At 52.9% G+C, this 15699-nt stretch overlaps 5 protein-coding genes across 5 annotated transcripts; 2 read left to right on the top strand and 3 right to left on the bottom strand.

The window, feature by feature from the left end:
- Positions 1-1302: 1302 nt before the first annotated feature.
- Positions 1303-4669, top strand: LRP88_11873 (uncharacterized protein; the record flags this gene model as incomplete). The annotated part of the gene is made up of 3 exons (XM_083248287.1): positions 1303-3541; positions 3594-3965; positions 4038-4669. The coding sequence occupies 3 exons, from the start codon at positions 1303-1305 to the stop codon at positions 4667-4669; spliced, it is 3243 nt and encodes a 1080-aa protein (XP_083095717.1).
- A 325-nt stretch (positions 4670-4994) lies between these two features.
- On the bottom strand, positions 4995-6341 carry LRP88_11872 (uncharacterized protein; the record flags this gene model as incomplete). Its single annotated transcript, XM_083248286.1, has 3 exons — positions 4995-6069; positions 6124-6212; positions 6300-6341. The coding sequence occupies 3 exons, from the start codon at positions 6339-6341 to the stop codon at positions 4995-4997; spliced, it is 1206 nt and encodes a 401-aa protein (XP_083095716.1).
- Positions 6342-6835: 494 nt separating this feature from the next.
- On the top strand, positions 6836-9856 carry LRP88_11871 (P-loop containing nucleoside triphosphate hydrolase protein; the record flags this gene model as incomplete). The annotated part of the gene is made up of 1 exon (XM_083248285.1): positions 6836-9856. One exon carries the CDS (start codon positions 6836-6838, stop codon positions 9854-9856), a length of 3021 nt encoding a protein of 1006 aa, XP_083095715.1.
- Positions 9857-9926: 70 nt separating this feature from the next.
- LRP88_11870 (uncharacterized protein) lies at positions 9927-10801 on the bottom strand (the record flags this gene model as incomplete). The annotated part of the gene is made up of 2 exons (XM_083248284.1): positions 9927-10252; positions 10303-10801. The coding sequence occupies 2 exons, from the start codon at positions 10799-10801 to the stop codon at positions 9927-9929; spliced, it is 825 nt and encodes a 274-aa protein (XP_083095714.1).
- Positions 10802-14179: 3378 nt separating this feature from the next.
- Positions 14180-15087, bottom strand: LRP88_11869 (uncharacterized protein; the record flags this gene model as incomplete). The annotated part of the gene is made up of 2 exons (XM_083248283.1): positions 14180-14619; positions 14670-15087. 2 exons carry the CDS (start codon positions 15085-15087, stop codon positions 14180-14182), a joined length of 858 nt encoding a protein of 285 aa, XP_083095713.1.
- Positions 15088-15699: the final 612 nt, after the last annotated feature.

Raw genomic sequence — 15699 nt, 5'->3', positions numbered from 1 at the left:
AGATGGAGCCAAGGTCAAGGTTCGTTTCGGTCCGGAGCGTTGAAGAGAGAGGGAAAGGGAAGCTTCTTTTCTTTTTCCGCCTCATTCCGTTACCGAGGGTTCCTGAAAGAATGCGGGAACTGTCCCTGTCGATGAAGCGCACTTTGTTGGCTGGGTCACCAGGCTTTCTGAGTTTGACTCTCTAGATCCCGAGATGGAGGGCACCTACGAGACCAACTGAGCGACCCATGTGATGGGGTCCTATGAGAACTTGTTTCTTTTTCGTTACTGCACTCAACTTTCAGGTTTGTTGGGCTTTGTGCTGAGACAGGAGCCACGCTGGCAAGGCTGGACCTCTTTGACCTGGTCTTGTTGCCCTCGAGCAGGCGTCAATAGCGAGGTGGAACAAGGGGTCAGCATTGGAGTTTCGGCTGACGAGTGAAGCCCAATGAACAAAGGAATCGAGACCACGAATGCTTCTGTTTTGTTGCTGTCTAGGTACAGTACTTGTGCCGAGTGAGGCTCTACTCGAAATAACAACCAAGCAAACTCCAGGTTTTCCCTGGCACGACGTGTAGATCCCCATCTCAGAAGATTCAAGCCCGAGACGTCGACGCCCTACTCCCGTCTGTGTCCCAATCACCGCGAGTACCGTCCAGCGACCAAGCCAAAGAGCCCAACGAGAAAGCTCCCTTGCTTTGCATCTGTGCTCTCGCCCCGGGGTAAGGTTGCATGGCTTTGCTCAGCCAGAGCATTGATTGGGTCCTTGGCTGCCTGGCCTCGACGCCCAGCTCATCAGCCGGGCAGAACCAAGAGACCTTCTGCCATCCATCTCAGGTCGACGGCCAATCCCATGGCCTCCCGTATTGCACGGTAGCATCATCTTCCATCATAGCCACTGCGGGCCTGGACTTCTTGCTTGCAAGGCCGCGAAGCGCCCCCTGCAAGTCCCATCGCCGCCTACTGGAGCTTGCTGTGCTTCTGGGGCTCCACTCCCGCTGGGCTTCAGGCCGGTCCTGCGCCGCCGGGTTAGGCCCCACGCCCCGCCTGGCCTGGTTTCTTGTTAGACCAGCCTTTCTTTTCCGGTTCCTGCTCGACATCACTCACATCCACCACTACGACATCTCTCTTCCGTCATCGTTCCCAACTGTTCCTCCTTTTCCCCTCATACAAACTCTAGATTTCGCTGTTTCTGCACTTTGGGCGTTTCCCATCAAACCCTCGATTGCCTCACCATCCCTACATCGAACCGCCTTCTTTTGCTTGACTCGTACTGCAACTACACCACACAGCCCTCACCTGACCCCCCTGTCATCCCCCGCGATGGGTGAAGTCTACAGAGACACGCGCGTCTACCGTGAGTGGGATCGGGATGACAGCTCCTCGGACGACGAGCGCGTTCGCAAGACCACAATCCGACGATACAAGGTCACACCCGGTAGGACTGATCGAACCGAACGAGTATCCGAGTTTGACGATGGACGCTCCCGCGCCTCCCATTATGGTCGCACCTCGGGTGACCTGCTCGAGGAAGACCGTCGTTCCTATGCCGCGGACCGCCCTCGCTCTGCTTTCGAGTCCTATGCCGGAGCCCCTTCTCACGCCAGTCACTATGAGGATCGTGGCCGGGACCAGGCCCCGAGATCCTACGTTTACGAGAAAGAGATCGAGAGAGAGACTTATCCACCACCACCGATGCCCGTTCCTCCGCCTGCACCTGTTTCCGCAGCTCCTACACCTGCGCCCGTAGCTGTAGCTGAGCGACCCCGTACGACCACTTTCGAGAAGGAAATGGATCGCGACTGGGAGCGACGTTCCCGGTTTGATGGCCCACCTTTTGAGGATGACGTCAGAGTTGAGAAGCGCATCGAGCGTCGCGACGACGGCGAGTACCGCATCGAGAAGCGGGTTGAAGAGCACGTCGACGATACTCACGGCTGCGAAGTCGAGCGATACCGCAAGGAGACAGAATATTACACTCCCTATGACCCTCCGCCGCCTCCTGCCCCCGTCGTCATTCGGCAGCGCGCTCCTGAGCCGCAAAAGATCATCGTCCAGGAAGCCCCTCCACCGGCCCCTGTCATCGTATCACCACCCCCCCGTCAAGATCCTGGTGTGGTAGTGATTCGTGAAAAAGAGCCTCAACGTCAGATTATCAGGAGAGAAGTGCATGTTCCGGCTCGCCCTCAGGAAGAGGAGTATTATTACCGTCACGAGCGTCGGGATTCCCGACACAAGGATTACGCCATTGAGCGATATGATCGCCGACGCCGTGAGCACGATCACTATAGCGACGACGACGACTACTATGTGCGACGCACAGTCGTGCGCCGTCGCGAGCGCAGCGAGAGCCCTCATCACAAGAGATACCTCGCTGAGGGTGCCCTCGCTGGCGCCGGTGTCACAGCATTGCTCAACAGCCGCCGTGATTCCTATGGTGACCTGCCAGAACATCGTGGGCGCAAGGTGATTGCTGGAGCTGCTCTTGGAGCTCTCGGCACTGAAGCCCTACGACGAGCTCGCAGCGCTTATGAGGACCGGTGGCATGACGATGATCAGTCTCCTGACCGTCACTCCCGCCTCAAGCAGGGTCTCGGGCTCGCTGCCGTAGCCATTGCCGCTGCTGGAGCTGCCAAGTATTACCAGTCCAACAAGATTGAAAAGGAAGAGGCGCACCGAGGCAGAAGCCGTCGCCGTAGCCGTGGCTACTACTCTGGCGACGACTACTCGCGCTCTCGTTCCCGGTCAATTATCCGGAGAACCACAACCACAACAAAGAGCACTAGCCGCGGTAGCCGACGCCGCAGTCTCTCGACTGCAGCCAAGGCGGCCTTGGGCACCGTTGCTGCTGCTGGAATGGCCAAGCATCTCCGCAATAGGTCCAAGTCCCGCGGCCGCAGCAGCAGCCGCTCAAGCAGCAGCTCGCGCAGCCGATCTGGGAGCCGCTCCCGCAGCAAGTCTAGGCTTCGCAGGGGCGCCGAGATCGCTGGTGCCGCTGTAGCGGCCAAGGCGGCACACTCCATGTGGAAGCACCACAAGGACAAGAAGGGTGATGACAGCTCTGACAGCAGCGACGATGAGTACTACCGACGGCGCCCCTCGAAGAGCCGTAGCCGGAGCCGGAGCAGGTCCATGGCCAGATCCATTCGTTCAGAGCGCGGGACTGATCCTGAGCTAGGCCCCGTAGTTGAATACGGCACCGATCCCCTCGCAACGCAGCCGCCCCGCCCTGCGTCGCGAGGTTACGAATCCGAGGCGGAGGCCAGACGTAGACGGCGCAGACGACGCAACCGGAGCCGCTCGGTATCATCATCTGCGTCGGACCGCAGCAAGAAAAGGAGTAGAAGCCGACTGGGAGAAATGGCAGCTGCTGGTGCTGCGGCGATTGGTATCAAGGAGTACAAGGAGAAGAAGGATAGAGAGAAGAGGGAGCAAAGGTCAAGGGAACGTCGGCTGGAGCTAGAACGGGAGCGCGAGAGGGAGCGTGAGAGAGAGGCATCTCGAGAGCGTCGTGATCGAGCTGCCAGGTCTCCATCCCGATCCCGAAGCCGCTCCAGGAAACGTGAGCAGTTCCCTTTGGGAGATGACAGTCTTGACTGACAATTGTTGACCAGGTTCCGACGTCGACGCCTTTGATGATCGAACACGCTCACCACCCATGGCATCTGGTGGTGCAGGCTACCCTCCTTATCCCCCTGACCCTTCTCCTCCACCTGGCGGAGCTCCCTTCACACGATTCCCGAACCCTTCTAGCGACTATCAGCCATATGTTCCACAAGACTATACTGGCTACCCACCACCACCACCTCCAGGGCCTCCCAGGGGCTTGTCCACCGGACCCCCTTCCTCCTACAATCCACCACCGCCGCCGCCGGGACCCCCTGGGCCTCCTCCTCCTCCAGGGCCTCCTCGAACAGGTGGTCCTCTACCGCCTGACAATGTGAGTGACCCTATCCACGACCTCGGCTTGCGAGGGTTAGACGAGGGTGCGTTAAGCCGTACTACGGAGGAAGTTGGTTTCCGAGAACGAACAAAGGCTGACTCTTTCACAGATATAGACTCTGAGGCGGAGTCCCGCGTAGCCAAGTCGGTGACCTTTATTCCGTTGTCACCCAAAAGCTCAATGACGATGAAGAGGCACCGTGCGGAAGCGGCGGCCAAGGAGGAAAAGGAGAAACAAGAGCAACTTGCTTTTGATCAGCTTCACGCCCTTGTGCCTTTCAAGCCACGCTCACGAACACGCTCACGTCACCGACGATCCTCCTCCTCATCATCTTCATCGTCGGACAATTCTGATACTGGCCGCAAACATCAACCTCGAGGCGATGGATCTAGCTCAGACGATACCGTTGAGATATTGCCTGACCGATTTGATCGACGTGGTGAGCCGTTGGATGGGCATTCCAACCGCAACCGTGGGTGGAAGAGTCGCAGGGGAGATTTTGAATACCGACCTAAGAATCGCGGTGACATGAATGTCAAGGGCGCATGGCAAGTTGGTGGAACTGACGGTGAATCTGTGGACCGACTCGTTCGTGGTGTCACTGGAGTGCTAGAAGGCAAACGTAGTTGGCTTGGCTTGCTGGGAGAAGTTTTAGGTGGACTGCAGGGAGCTGATGAGAGCAAGGCGATTGAGGACGGGCGTCATCATGATAGGAGGCGCAGAAAGACGAGGAGGCATTCGGATTGACGACTTAATGACTGTGAATACGTTTCTTGACTCGGTAACGATTTCTTTGGCTGGACATGGCTGATGGTTTCTGGGTTGGGTCGAACTTGACACGATGTAACGACTACGTATATCTAACGGCCGATATATAGATCAACTGATGATGTGTGTTTATCTGCATGATTGAAGTGCCCTTATCACGTTGGACCAACTGTGAATTGAATGACTTTGAATTTGAAACGAAATGCATATGTTGGTATCCCTTGATATCTACAATGTATAGGACATGGCCTCCTCTTGAAATGATTCAGCTCCCCACCCTCTACGCCATCCCACCCAGCTCTCATCATAACTCATCTCGCTGAGGTTGTGCTGTCCTTCCACTATCGGCTTGTAGGTCGACACCGTTCTTTGCCCTCCATTTCTCCCACAGACCCCAAAAGTCGCTCTCCATGCCTGTGTCCATCTGGTCCGGAAGCACCACCTTGTACTCAACGTATAGGTTGCCAAACTCGGTCTTGTGGTAGACGCTGTCACCGTCCTCGTGCCAGATGGGCATGCCCTCGCCGACTACCGTCTCGATATGGCCGGGTTGGACGACCTGACCGCGGGGACGTTGTAGACGGACGACGTGTGCGTCGAGATGGGTTAGGTTACGGGTCCAGCCGCCCATCCAGGCTTCGCGGAGGGAGAGAAGTTCGGTCCAGTATAGATCGTTACCCTTGCGGCGGAAGAAGACGCCGTCGACCTTGTCGGGGTTGTTCTCGTGTGAGGGCGCCTGCTCGGTGAGCGTCACGATCAAGTCACCAGGGACCCAGTCGGGGCTCTCGTCTGCCTCATTCTCGTATACTACGCGGGAGTCGCGACCGGCTCCACGCTGGATGTTGAGCTGTACGTTTGTGGCCTTTCTCTCGACGCGCTGGCCTTGGCAGACGGGACACTTGTGCTTGATAGTCTTGCCCCTGCCGCCACAGGCGTCGCACTTCATGCGCATCTGCTGGAACATGCCCGGCGCGAGCTGTCTCTTGATGGTTCGGACGCCGTGACCGCCACAGACATTGCAAGAATCAACCTGACCGTCGGCGCTGCCTGTACCCTCACAGTGCTCGCAGATGTGCTGCTTGTTCCAGGCGAACTCGGTCGTGGCGCCGTTGTAGAAGTCGCGGAGGGAGATTTCGACTCGGACCTCGACGTTGTGGCCTCGAGGTTCGCTAGAGGCTCGTCCCGAGTGGCCGTGGCCGCCGAAGAAGCGGCTAAAGAGGTCGAAGGGGTCATGGCCTCCACCGCCGCCTCCGCCTTGACGGTGCTGCTGGACGCCATCGTGGCCCCATTTGTCGTATACTTTGCGTGTCTCTTCGTCGCTTAGGACATCGTAGGCTTCTGAAACCTCGACGAACTTGTCGTGTGCTGTGTTGTCACCGCTTGAGGTAGGTTAGTATGGCATCGAAGCAGAGGGGGGTCATGGAGGGGCATACGGATTCTTGTCGGGGTGGAACTTCTTTGACAGTTGGCGATATGCCTGTTTCAATTGCTTGTTTGAAGCTGATCGATCAACACCGAGAATCTAGAGATATGTTAGTTCAGAATGTCTGAGGAGCTCCTCGAGATGTCTTGCCTTGTAGTAGTCCTCGGCGCATACAGCGAGCTGGACAAGAGCTAATAGGACCAAGATGGCCGCTCCGTGGAGCAACATTGCGCCGTCGTGTGCGCAATAAATGAAGCGTTTAAAAAAATTAAAGAAAGCAGCTTCGAAGGCGACCTCGACGATGAAAGAGCGAAAACCACAGAAGCGACGTGGCGGGAGCGAGAGGCGAGAAGATGGCCAAGGACCGGAGAACAAAGAAATCGACTTAGAAATACCAGCGTGTTATCAATGCTTCGTTTGCCTCCAGTTCCAGGCAAGGTACTACCTCTTTCGGGAACGCTATCAGGCTTATCGATCAGCCACCCCTGCATGTGGCGCTTTATCGGGGGTTTGTGATTGGAGAGTCGGATTAATTGTCGGATTATCCTGCAACTAAATTCTTGGGTTGGACGTCAGCCAACTGCGTCGCGATGGAGCTTGTTCTGCCTGGGGCTGTATCTTCTGCCTTCAGCTTGGTCTACTTGGAATTTTACTGATTCTAGGTATAAAGTTGACGATTCTTTTTGTACTTTTATTACGGCGAAGCTCATCACATAATCACTATGAGCTCAAAAAAGTACGCTCTCCTCCCTATGGATGAGGATGAGGTCGGCCCTCAAAAAGTTTCCAAGGAGAAGAAGCACAGGCATCGAAATCGCGACCGAGACGACAAATCCTCATCCCGACACTCTAGGTCACGTCGCGATCGCAGTCGCTCGAGATCTCCTGGTCGAGGATCTTCATCACACCACAGCCGATCTAAGCAGTATCGACGACGCGATGACAAGGCCGATTTTGACGATCGATGGGGAGACGAGGAGCCGCCTTCTTCCGAGCCTGAGGAGGAGGAGGAAGAATTTGAGGAGTCGGCTAGCAAGAGGGTGAAGCTGAGTCATGATGAGCCAAAGGAGGAGGACCTTTCGGACGGCGCGAAGGAGGAACTGGCCCGGAGAAAGGACATTGAAGAGCGTGAAGCGTTCGCGAAGCGGCTGAAGGAGAAGGACGACAAGAGATCGAAACACAGCGAAAGAGAGGGAGAGTCATCGAGGAGGAAACTCGCCGAGGATGCTGAGGCACGAAACAAGGCGCTTCCCGATATCCGAGAACGATCGCGACAGGAATACCTCAAGAAGCGAGAGGCAGAACGTCTTGCCCTTCTACGGAAGCAGGTCGCCGAGGAGACGGCTGAATTGAGGAGCGGCGTGCGACTTTCGGAGAAGGAAAAGGCGGAGTTTGCCAAGAACAGGGAGATCCTGCGCCTGGCTGAGGAACGCCTCAAGATTGACGACCACCGCGATGGATATATGATGCCGGAGGATTACATCACAGAAAAGGGGAAATTGGACCGCAAGAAGAAGGAGGACGCACTCTACAAGCGATACGTTGAAAAGGACGAATATGGCCAGGAGAAATTCGTCACCGAGCATGAGGAATGGGAGCGAGAACAAGCCTCGAAAGCCAAGGCGCAGATTCAGCGCGCCGAGAGAGAAAATGAGGACTACGACTATGTGATGGACGAGGAACAGTACATCCAATGGAACCTGGACTCACGGATGGAGGGCGATGACCAAAAGTTGACGAAGGAGCAGCAGTTCTTGGCGGCACAAATCGACGCAGCCGAGAAGAAGGCCTTGACCATCCAGGAGACGAGGAAGAGTTTGCCCATTTATCAGTATCGCGACGAATTTCTGGCGGCATTGGAGCAGTACCAGGTTCTGGTCATTGTTGGAGAGACTGGTAGTGGAAAAACAACACAGTTACCACAATACCTCCACGAAGCAGGATACACCAAGAACGGCATGAAGGTGGGATGCACACAACCTCGACGAGTGGCAGCCATGAGTGTAGCAGCTCGTGTGGCAGACGAAGTTGGTGTCAAGGTCGGCAACGAAGTTGGGTATACGATTCGTTTCGAGGATTGCACCAGCGACAAGACCATTCTGAAGTACATGACCGATGGTATGCTTCTTCGAGAGTTCATGACGGAGCCCGATCTTGGAGGGTATTCCGCGCTGATGATCGACGAGGCGCACGAACGGACGGTGCACACTGATATCTTGCTGGCGCTGGTTAAAGATTTGTCACGAGAACGACCTGACCTTAAGCTTCTGATCTCTTCGGCTACCATGAACGCTGAGAAGTTTGCGCAGTACTTTGATGATGCGCCCATCTTTAATATTCCCGGTCGACGATACCCTGTGGATATTTACTATACACCTGCCCCTGAGGCCAACTATCTGGCTGCTGCGATTACGACAACGTTCCAGATCCATACCACACAAGGCAAGGGCGACATCTTGATCTTCTTGACGGGTCAAGATGAGATTGAGGCGGCCGAGCAAGAGATTGCGGAAACAGCAAAGAAGCTTGGAAGTCGCATCAAGGAGCTTGTCATCTGTCCCATCTACGCCAACCTGCCGTCGGAACTTCAGTCAAAGATCTTTGAGCCGACACCAGAGGGAGCTCGTAAGGTTGTCTTGGCGACGAACATTGCCGAGACCAGTTTGACCATCGATGGCATTGTCTATGTCATTGACCCCGGCTACGTCAAGGAGAACGTCTACAATCCTGCGACTGGCATGTCCAACTTGGTCGTTGTCCCTTGCTCACGAGCCTCTGCCAATCAGCGGAGTGGTCGAGCTGGACGTGTCGGACCTGGAAAGTGCTTCAGGCTGTACACCAAGTTTGCTTACATGAACGAAATGGACGAGTCAACGACCCCTGAGATCCAGCGGACCAACCTGAACGGCGTCGTGCTCCAGCTGAAGTCGCTGGGCATCAACGAGCTGCTCGAGTTTGAGTTCATGGACCCTCCGCCCACTGAAGCTCTGATCGGTGCATTGAATCAGCTGTTTGCCCTGCAGGCGTTGAATCATCGTGGAGAGTTGACCAAGCTAGGTCGTCAGATGGCCGAATTCCCGACCGACCCCATGCTTGCCAAGGCTGTACTGGCTGCAGACAAGGAGGGATGCGTAGAGGAGGTGTTGTCCATCGTTTCGATGCTTGGCGAGGCTTCAGCGCTCTTCTTCCGACCCAAAGATAAGAAGATTCACGCAGACAGCGCTCGCAACCGGTTTACGGTCAAGGATGGAGGTGACCACATCACTCTTCTCAATGTGTGGAACCAGTGGGTGGACAGTGATTTCTCTCCTGTCTGGTCAAAGGAGAACTTTTTGCAGCAACGGTCCTTGACCCGAGCGCGCGATGTCCGTGATCAACTGGCCAAGCTCTGCGAACGTGTCGAAGTTGCCCCCTCTACCTGCGGAGCGTCCAACCTCCGTCCCATCAAGAGAGCCATCACGGCTGGCTTCTTCCCAAACGCGGCACGACTACAGAAGAGCGGCGACAGCTACAGGACGGTCAAGAACAACACAACAGTGTGGATCCACCCAAGCAGCGTGCTGATGGCCATCGATCCGCCGGAGAAGATGGTGGTGTATTTTGAGCTTGTGCAGACTACAAAGGAGTACATGCGTAGCGTGATGCCGATCGAGCCCCGGTGGCTTTCGGAGCTGGCACCACATTTCCATAAGAAGAAGGATATTGAAGCTATGGAGGAGAAGAAAATGCCCAAGCAGCGGTAGATATGAATACGGATATTGCGCCTGCACGCGTCTAATTACAATCTAGCCTATTCCACGTCCCATCATCGTCTTAATCCTCTTTGCCTTCTGACGTTTCTTCATTGTCGGGAACCCATTTGTAGAGAATGTCGGTTCTCATGGTGTACTTTGTACCCCTGAGAACCGTTGCTCCCTCATGATAGAGACCCTTGTGCTGGAAGATGAGCACACTCCCTTGCTTGGGATTCACGTCAAGCCTGTTGTCGCCTCTCATCTCTAGAAAAGAGGTCGCGCCGCCTTCAAGATCCGACTCAGGATTGTGTTCCTTTGAGTCATTGAGATAGAGGTGGACCGTGTAAAAGGTCTCATACTCGATGCCTGTGCCTTCAGTGTAGTAGTAGGGGCCATCGCAGTGAGCTGGTCACGGTTAGAGATGCATGGTAGTGATGAGTGAGAGGTTGGCTTACGCTTAAAGTACTGTCCGGGAGTGTATTTGAGATATCGCATCCGCTCGTTGAAACGGCTGAATTTCCATTTTCCTCCACGCATGTAGGGGTCAGGTGGGATGACGGCCAAGAGCTCACGTAGCCCTTCAGCTTGTGCGCACCGCTCCCAGAGTCGATCGACTATGGTTTGCTGGTCCCAGATGATGCGATCACTCTCACGGTATCCAGGCGCTGGAGCCTCCCACCCAGGGCCGAGACTCACCAGCGCTGGTCTCCACGCTGAAGAGCCTTCTGGTCGGGGCACAGAGGCCTCAGCGAGAGATAGGAGCTCACGGCATTCTTGGGGCGATAGGACGTTGTCGAGGATGAGGGCGGTGTGGCCCTCATACTGAGGTAGAGGAGATGAGGCAAAGTCGATGTGATGAGGTGTTATGGGGGCGGCGGGAGGAGTGGTGAGGAAGGAATCCGGAATGACCACATCGCTGCTGGCGTATTTTACTTGACGAGGTAGATCTTCCATCTTGGATGGGTTTCTGGGTTTTATGACAAAGGAAGATGATGAAGAGGAGGAGGTGAGGCCAAGCTTGGAGGCGAGGTTGGAGAGCATGGTTTTAATGCTGACTGTAGAAACAGGGACTTGATCTTGAAGGATTCGCAAGGATTTTCAACGCAGGAACCCGAATTGGCTCAATATATAGGCAAAATAAACAAAAAAGGACACTTCTTTTTGCAGCCTAACACTCTGGCCCTCTTGTTTGCATTGTTGCCTACAACTTGGAGCTATCATGAGCGTAAGCGTGGCTGTGTGGGGAACAGCCACCACCAGAAGATGCGACTACCCGTGGGTCTGTGTGATACGGGACCCACTCATGGAGTGGGCGGCAAAATATTGGGATAGTTGCGAAATTCTGGGACACCTTATTACCCCACTTTAACACTAAAAGCCTGATTTCATAGCTAAATTAACTGACTTCTAGTTCTAACCAAGTATAACCCTGTCGCCGTGAGTCTATTATTCTTAGCTAACTGCCATAGGTTAACATGCCTTACCCCTTTAAGGTCATAGCCGGTGTCAAAGCTGCTCGACACATCCTAATCTCTCGCAACCGACCCCAGCGAGGTGCCCGTGAGAAGCCTCTCTCTCTTCGAGCTGCCGCAACCGCCTATGGTGCTTCTAAGAGTGATGTTCAATGTTATCTCAAGGCTTTAGAGGAGCTAGGAAGACCTGCTTTTAGCGATAGGTCTGTCGGCCGGCCAAGGAACCTTAATGAAGCCGAAGATCGTGCCTTAGTCGCATATATTATGTGGCTCGAGAGATGTGGCTTCCCTGCCACCCATACATAAGTGGAAGAGGCTGCGAATAAGCTGCGGCAAAGCCGAATGCCTCTAGCCGGCCCTGTAGGTGAAGGGTGGTATGCCTGGTTCGTCAGGGATCACCCAGAGCTATAGAAGAAGAGCCTTGTTCGAGCTCTTGACCGTGATCGTGCCGCCTTTGAGGGCGGCGATCTCTGGGACTTAGAGAGCTTCTATACTAAGCTCTCAGAGGTCGTATAGCGCCGGAATCTTGGTCTCTCTTAGATTCTGAACGCTGATGAGTGCGGTATATGTGTTGGCATTATCTGGGAGCGGCTGGAGGTCCTGATCGTCAGGAAAGAGAAGAATACGAGGCATGACGTTGTCGCCTTCGCCAACCGCGAGTCATCGACTCTCGTCGGTTGTGCCAACGCCGCTGGGGCCGCTATTCCGCCCTTCGTGATCTTTAAGACCTGGCCTACGGAGTCATGGGAGGTCGACGGGCTTGATGAACGGGTTCGCTTTGCTCGATCAGATATAGCCTTTTCCAACGCCGAGATCTCTCTTGACTGGCTTCGTCACTTTAACCGGCACTTATTCGAGAACCTGACTTAAGTATGGTCACTCGGCATTACCTTTGAAGACTGGTTTGGCTGTGATGAGTTTATGAGGGATATAGATAGTCCTGACTGGCTTTGGGAGTAGCTATACTTTGACCGGAAAGAAGAAGACCGTATTTAGCGACTTCTTATTATTGACGGCTTTATGGATAAGACCTCTATCGAGTTTATGGAGTATTGCATCTGCTTTGACATCGAGATCTTTGTTCTTCCTCCTTATTTCACTTACCTTCTGTAACCTCTCGACGTCGGGGTATTTTTATTATTAAAAAATGCATATTAGAAAGTCCTTCGTTTATATATTAGAGACGGATTCCTTAACTTTAAGCGGTCTAACTTTATTGCCTGGCTTTAAGAGATATTTAACTAAGTATTTACTGTTTATAATATTATTAATAGGTTCAAGAAAAGCGGCATCTTCCCCGTTAACGGGTTATAAGTGATTAATACTCTTAAGGAGAAGAGAAAGGACCTCCTTAGCACTTTAACGCCGGCTCTATAATCCCTCCTCCCTAAGGAGTCACGATTTCGTGATGCCCGGGAGGTCTCACGATATGTTCGTTATAAATACGGCCCGGAATTCAGTTCGCTAACGCGCTAGCGCATCGCAGTTATTGATGATATTCTCGCCGAGGCTATGACTCTCTCTGACTTAGTAGAATCATATATTAAGTCTCGTTAGTAGCGGATCGCCGCCGCGAGTAATAAAAGGAAGGCTTAGAAGTTAGTTAAGCCGTCAGGTTAGTATATTAATAGTGTGACTATTAGGTAGATACGGGAGAGTCTAGATACTTCGACTTAGAAGGAGTAAGAAGAGGAGCTCCGCTGGCAAAGGAGAGAGGCAAAGAGACTATAGAAGCAACACTTCGAGCAGTATAGAGAGGAGTGGAGGTCATAGTGGAAATACGATATAAACAACAACGGCAAGCCGGTACATATCAGCTTTGAGCGGTGGCTGCGATGGTCAGGGAAGAAGAGAGATGACAACGTAATCTCTATCCCCGATTCATCGCCGAGGGCATCACTAACTCCCTAGGAAGGCTAGTATTACGATACTACGCATTCTACCGCGAGTCATTGCTTTTATAAGCGCCTAAGAGAGGCCACTTGAGCTAGTATTTATCGCAGACCGCTATAGGATATGCCTTTTTCTCTATCGAGCGATAGAGTTAAGTTTCATTTAAGTAACGCCGCGGAGGAGCCTCCTACTAATAATAATATTATTATAGGTGATACTAATGAAGAAGACAATAATAAAGATAGCATAGAAATACTTAACCTTACCTAAGAAGCAATAAAAGAGCCGGAATTACCTCCTCTCCTCCCCGCGTTACTATACTCCTTAACGCTTATTCCCTTTACCACTAGATATCACCGAATTATATAAATTTTACGCCCCCTAGAGGATTCATAGGAAAGCTACATAACTATGCTTGGCCCTCCTCTAACCATAGAGTGAATTAGCTGCTATATAAAGAGTTAGGAGGCAGGACTTTGAGATACTAAAGAGAAATACTTAAAACGCTTAAATCATCATAATACTATAACCTATAAGCACATAGCATAAGAGATCTTTTAAGTATAGCTTTATTACGCCTAAAATATACTACATAGAATTTTTTATTGGGTTTAGGATATATATTAACCGGCAAAGTAGGAAATTTACCCTTGGCACACTATATTTATAGGTAATAAGGTGTCCTAGAATTTCGCAACTATCCCAATATTTTGCCGCCCACTCCATAAGTGGGTCCCGTATCACATAGACCCACGGGTAGGCTTTTCATGATTGCGAACCATGGGATTGGTGGACAAGGCGTTTTCTGGGGGTTATAATTGATGTTTTTGGAGGTGCTATTTCCGGGGTTTGTAAGTTGGTTTTATTTAAATAATATGGACGCATTATAAGGTAAGTAGCGGAACGCTCAACAACAAATTCCACACAGAGAGGGATTGACCAGAATAAGAACATGCTAACCCACCATCTAGTCCTGTCGTGGCCTGTCACCGACCGAATATCCGGGAAGCTCAGCAGGGGCTGATTCGGCCGGCATCTCTGCCTTTGGTGCCGGCTGGTGATCATCTTTGTATCCGTTCTCAACCTCGGGGACGACCCTAGAGCGATCGAGCTTGGCCTTTCGGAGAAAAAATATAAGCCAGACACCTAAGCCACCGAGGAGGAATCCTCCGATCGAACCGCCGATGGCTCCGCCTAGGAGCGCGGGGCTTGGGCCTGAGTCTGAGTCTTTGTCTACTGGTCCCGTCTCGTTTGGTGATGTGGATGCGGTAGTGCTGGTCTCGTCATTTTTGGTGGTTGATGATGTTTCTTGGCTTGACGATGTTGTAGTTGCTTCAGAGGTTTCTGTGGATTGTGTAGACTGGACCGACTTTGTTGCCGCAAGGATAGTTGTAAGGACAGAAGGTTCTTCTCATAGTTAGCAACGGAAATCGCAGGCCTGGACAACATGTACTTACCCGAGAAGGTGAGGGCCTTTGACTCATCTTTACAGACATTGGCATTTTGGCTCCTAGGACAAAAGAACCGATCCGTATAGCCCTGACACCTCGTCACGTCGGTACCTCCGGTCTCCTCTCCTTCGGCGTCGGTGCAGAAGTTGGGACATTCGCTGCTAGACCAGTCCTGGTTTGTACAGCTGCCGCGGGCGAACCTGCCCGTACCTGCGTACTCGACGAACTGGCACATACCCGTCGAGACGCAGATGTAACCCTCAGCGCAGCAGGCGGAGGCTTCAGCGTCTGGTTTGCATGGCACGTCGCGGGGGGCTTCTTGGCCGTCTGGGTAGTAGCATTGAGCGTGTACTAAGGTTGCTGAGAGGGCTATGGTAAGGATGAAGCGAGAAGAAGCCATTTTGCTTGTTGCTGTGAGGAACATGGCTGTGGAGCGAATGTGTAGAGTTGAAGAGAGAGTGTATGAGCGAGCGAGAGAACGAGAAGATCAACGGGGCGGAGCGAGGAGATTGCATCCAGGGAAAAAGACCCTCCGTCGAGACAATCTTATGACAAGAGCACAGGCACTCTTGTAAATGAAGGCATTGGCCCAGGACAGCTCATGGGTATCCGCTCTCAGTGCAGCTGAATGGAGGAGAGCGGCAAATGGAGCCCAATTCGGCAATCTTCAAGCTTATTTTTAAAGGGGTCACCTTGTCTCGACACAACGGCTGAGATGGGGCCTTCTTTATTTATCCAATTGTAGAGCTGTATAGGGGACTTTAGAACGATGTTAATTTTGCTTGTTGGATTGTTGTGATTGCTCTGCGTGCTGAGTCTGCGAGATGTGAGACGTGCTATGACACTTGGCGGGGGGGTATGTCTGAATTGCCTCAAGATGTGTTTTGTTTGGCCTCGTATTTCCGCTGGAAGGACTTTTGGCCATCAAATACACATTCTGTCGTTTTTCCGATCGAGGCTAGAGTCATCATCAAACCAGAGCTGGTTCATGAAGCTTAAGTACCAGCCGCCCTCGTGCCCTGGTGTTGCTCTTGAG

The sequence above is a fragment of the Fusarium phalaenopsidis genome (assembly GCF_050370095.1).
Source record: "Fusarium phalaenopsidis strain FUZ10S chromosome Unknown contig_32316, whole genome shotgun sequence".
NCBI lineage: Eukaryota > Fungi > Ascomycota > Sordariomycetes > Hypocreales > Nectriaceae > Fusarium > Fusarium phalaenopsidis.
Note: the sequence above shows the minus strand (reverse complement) of the source record. Positions and strands in the feature narration are given on the sequence as shown.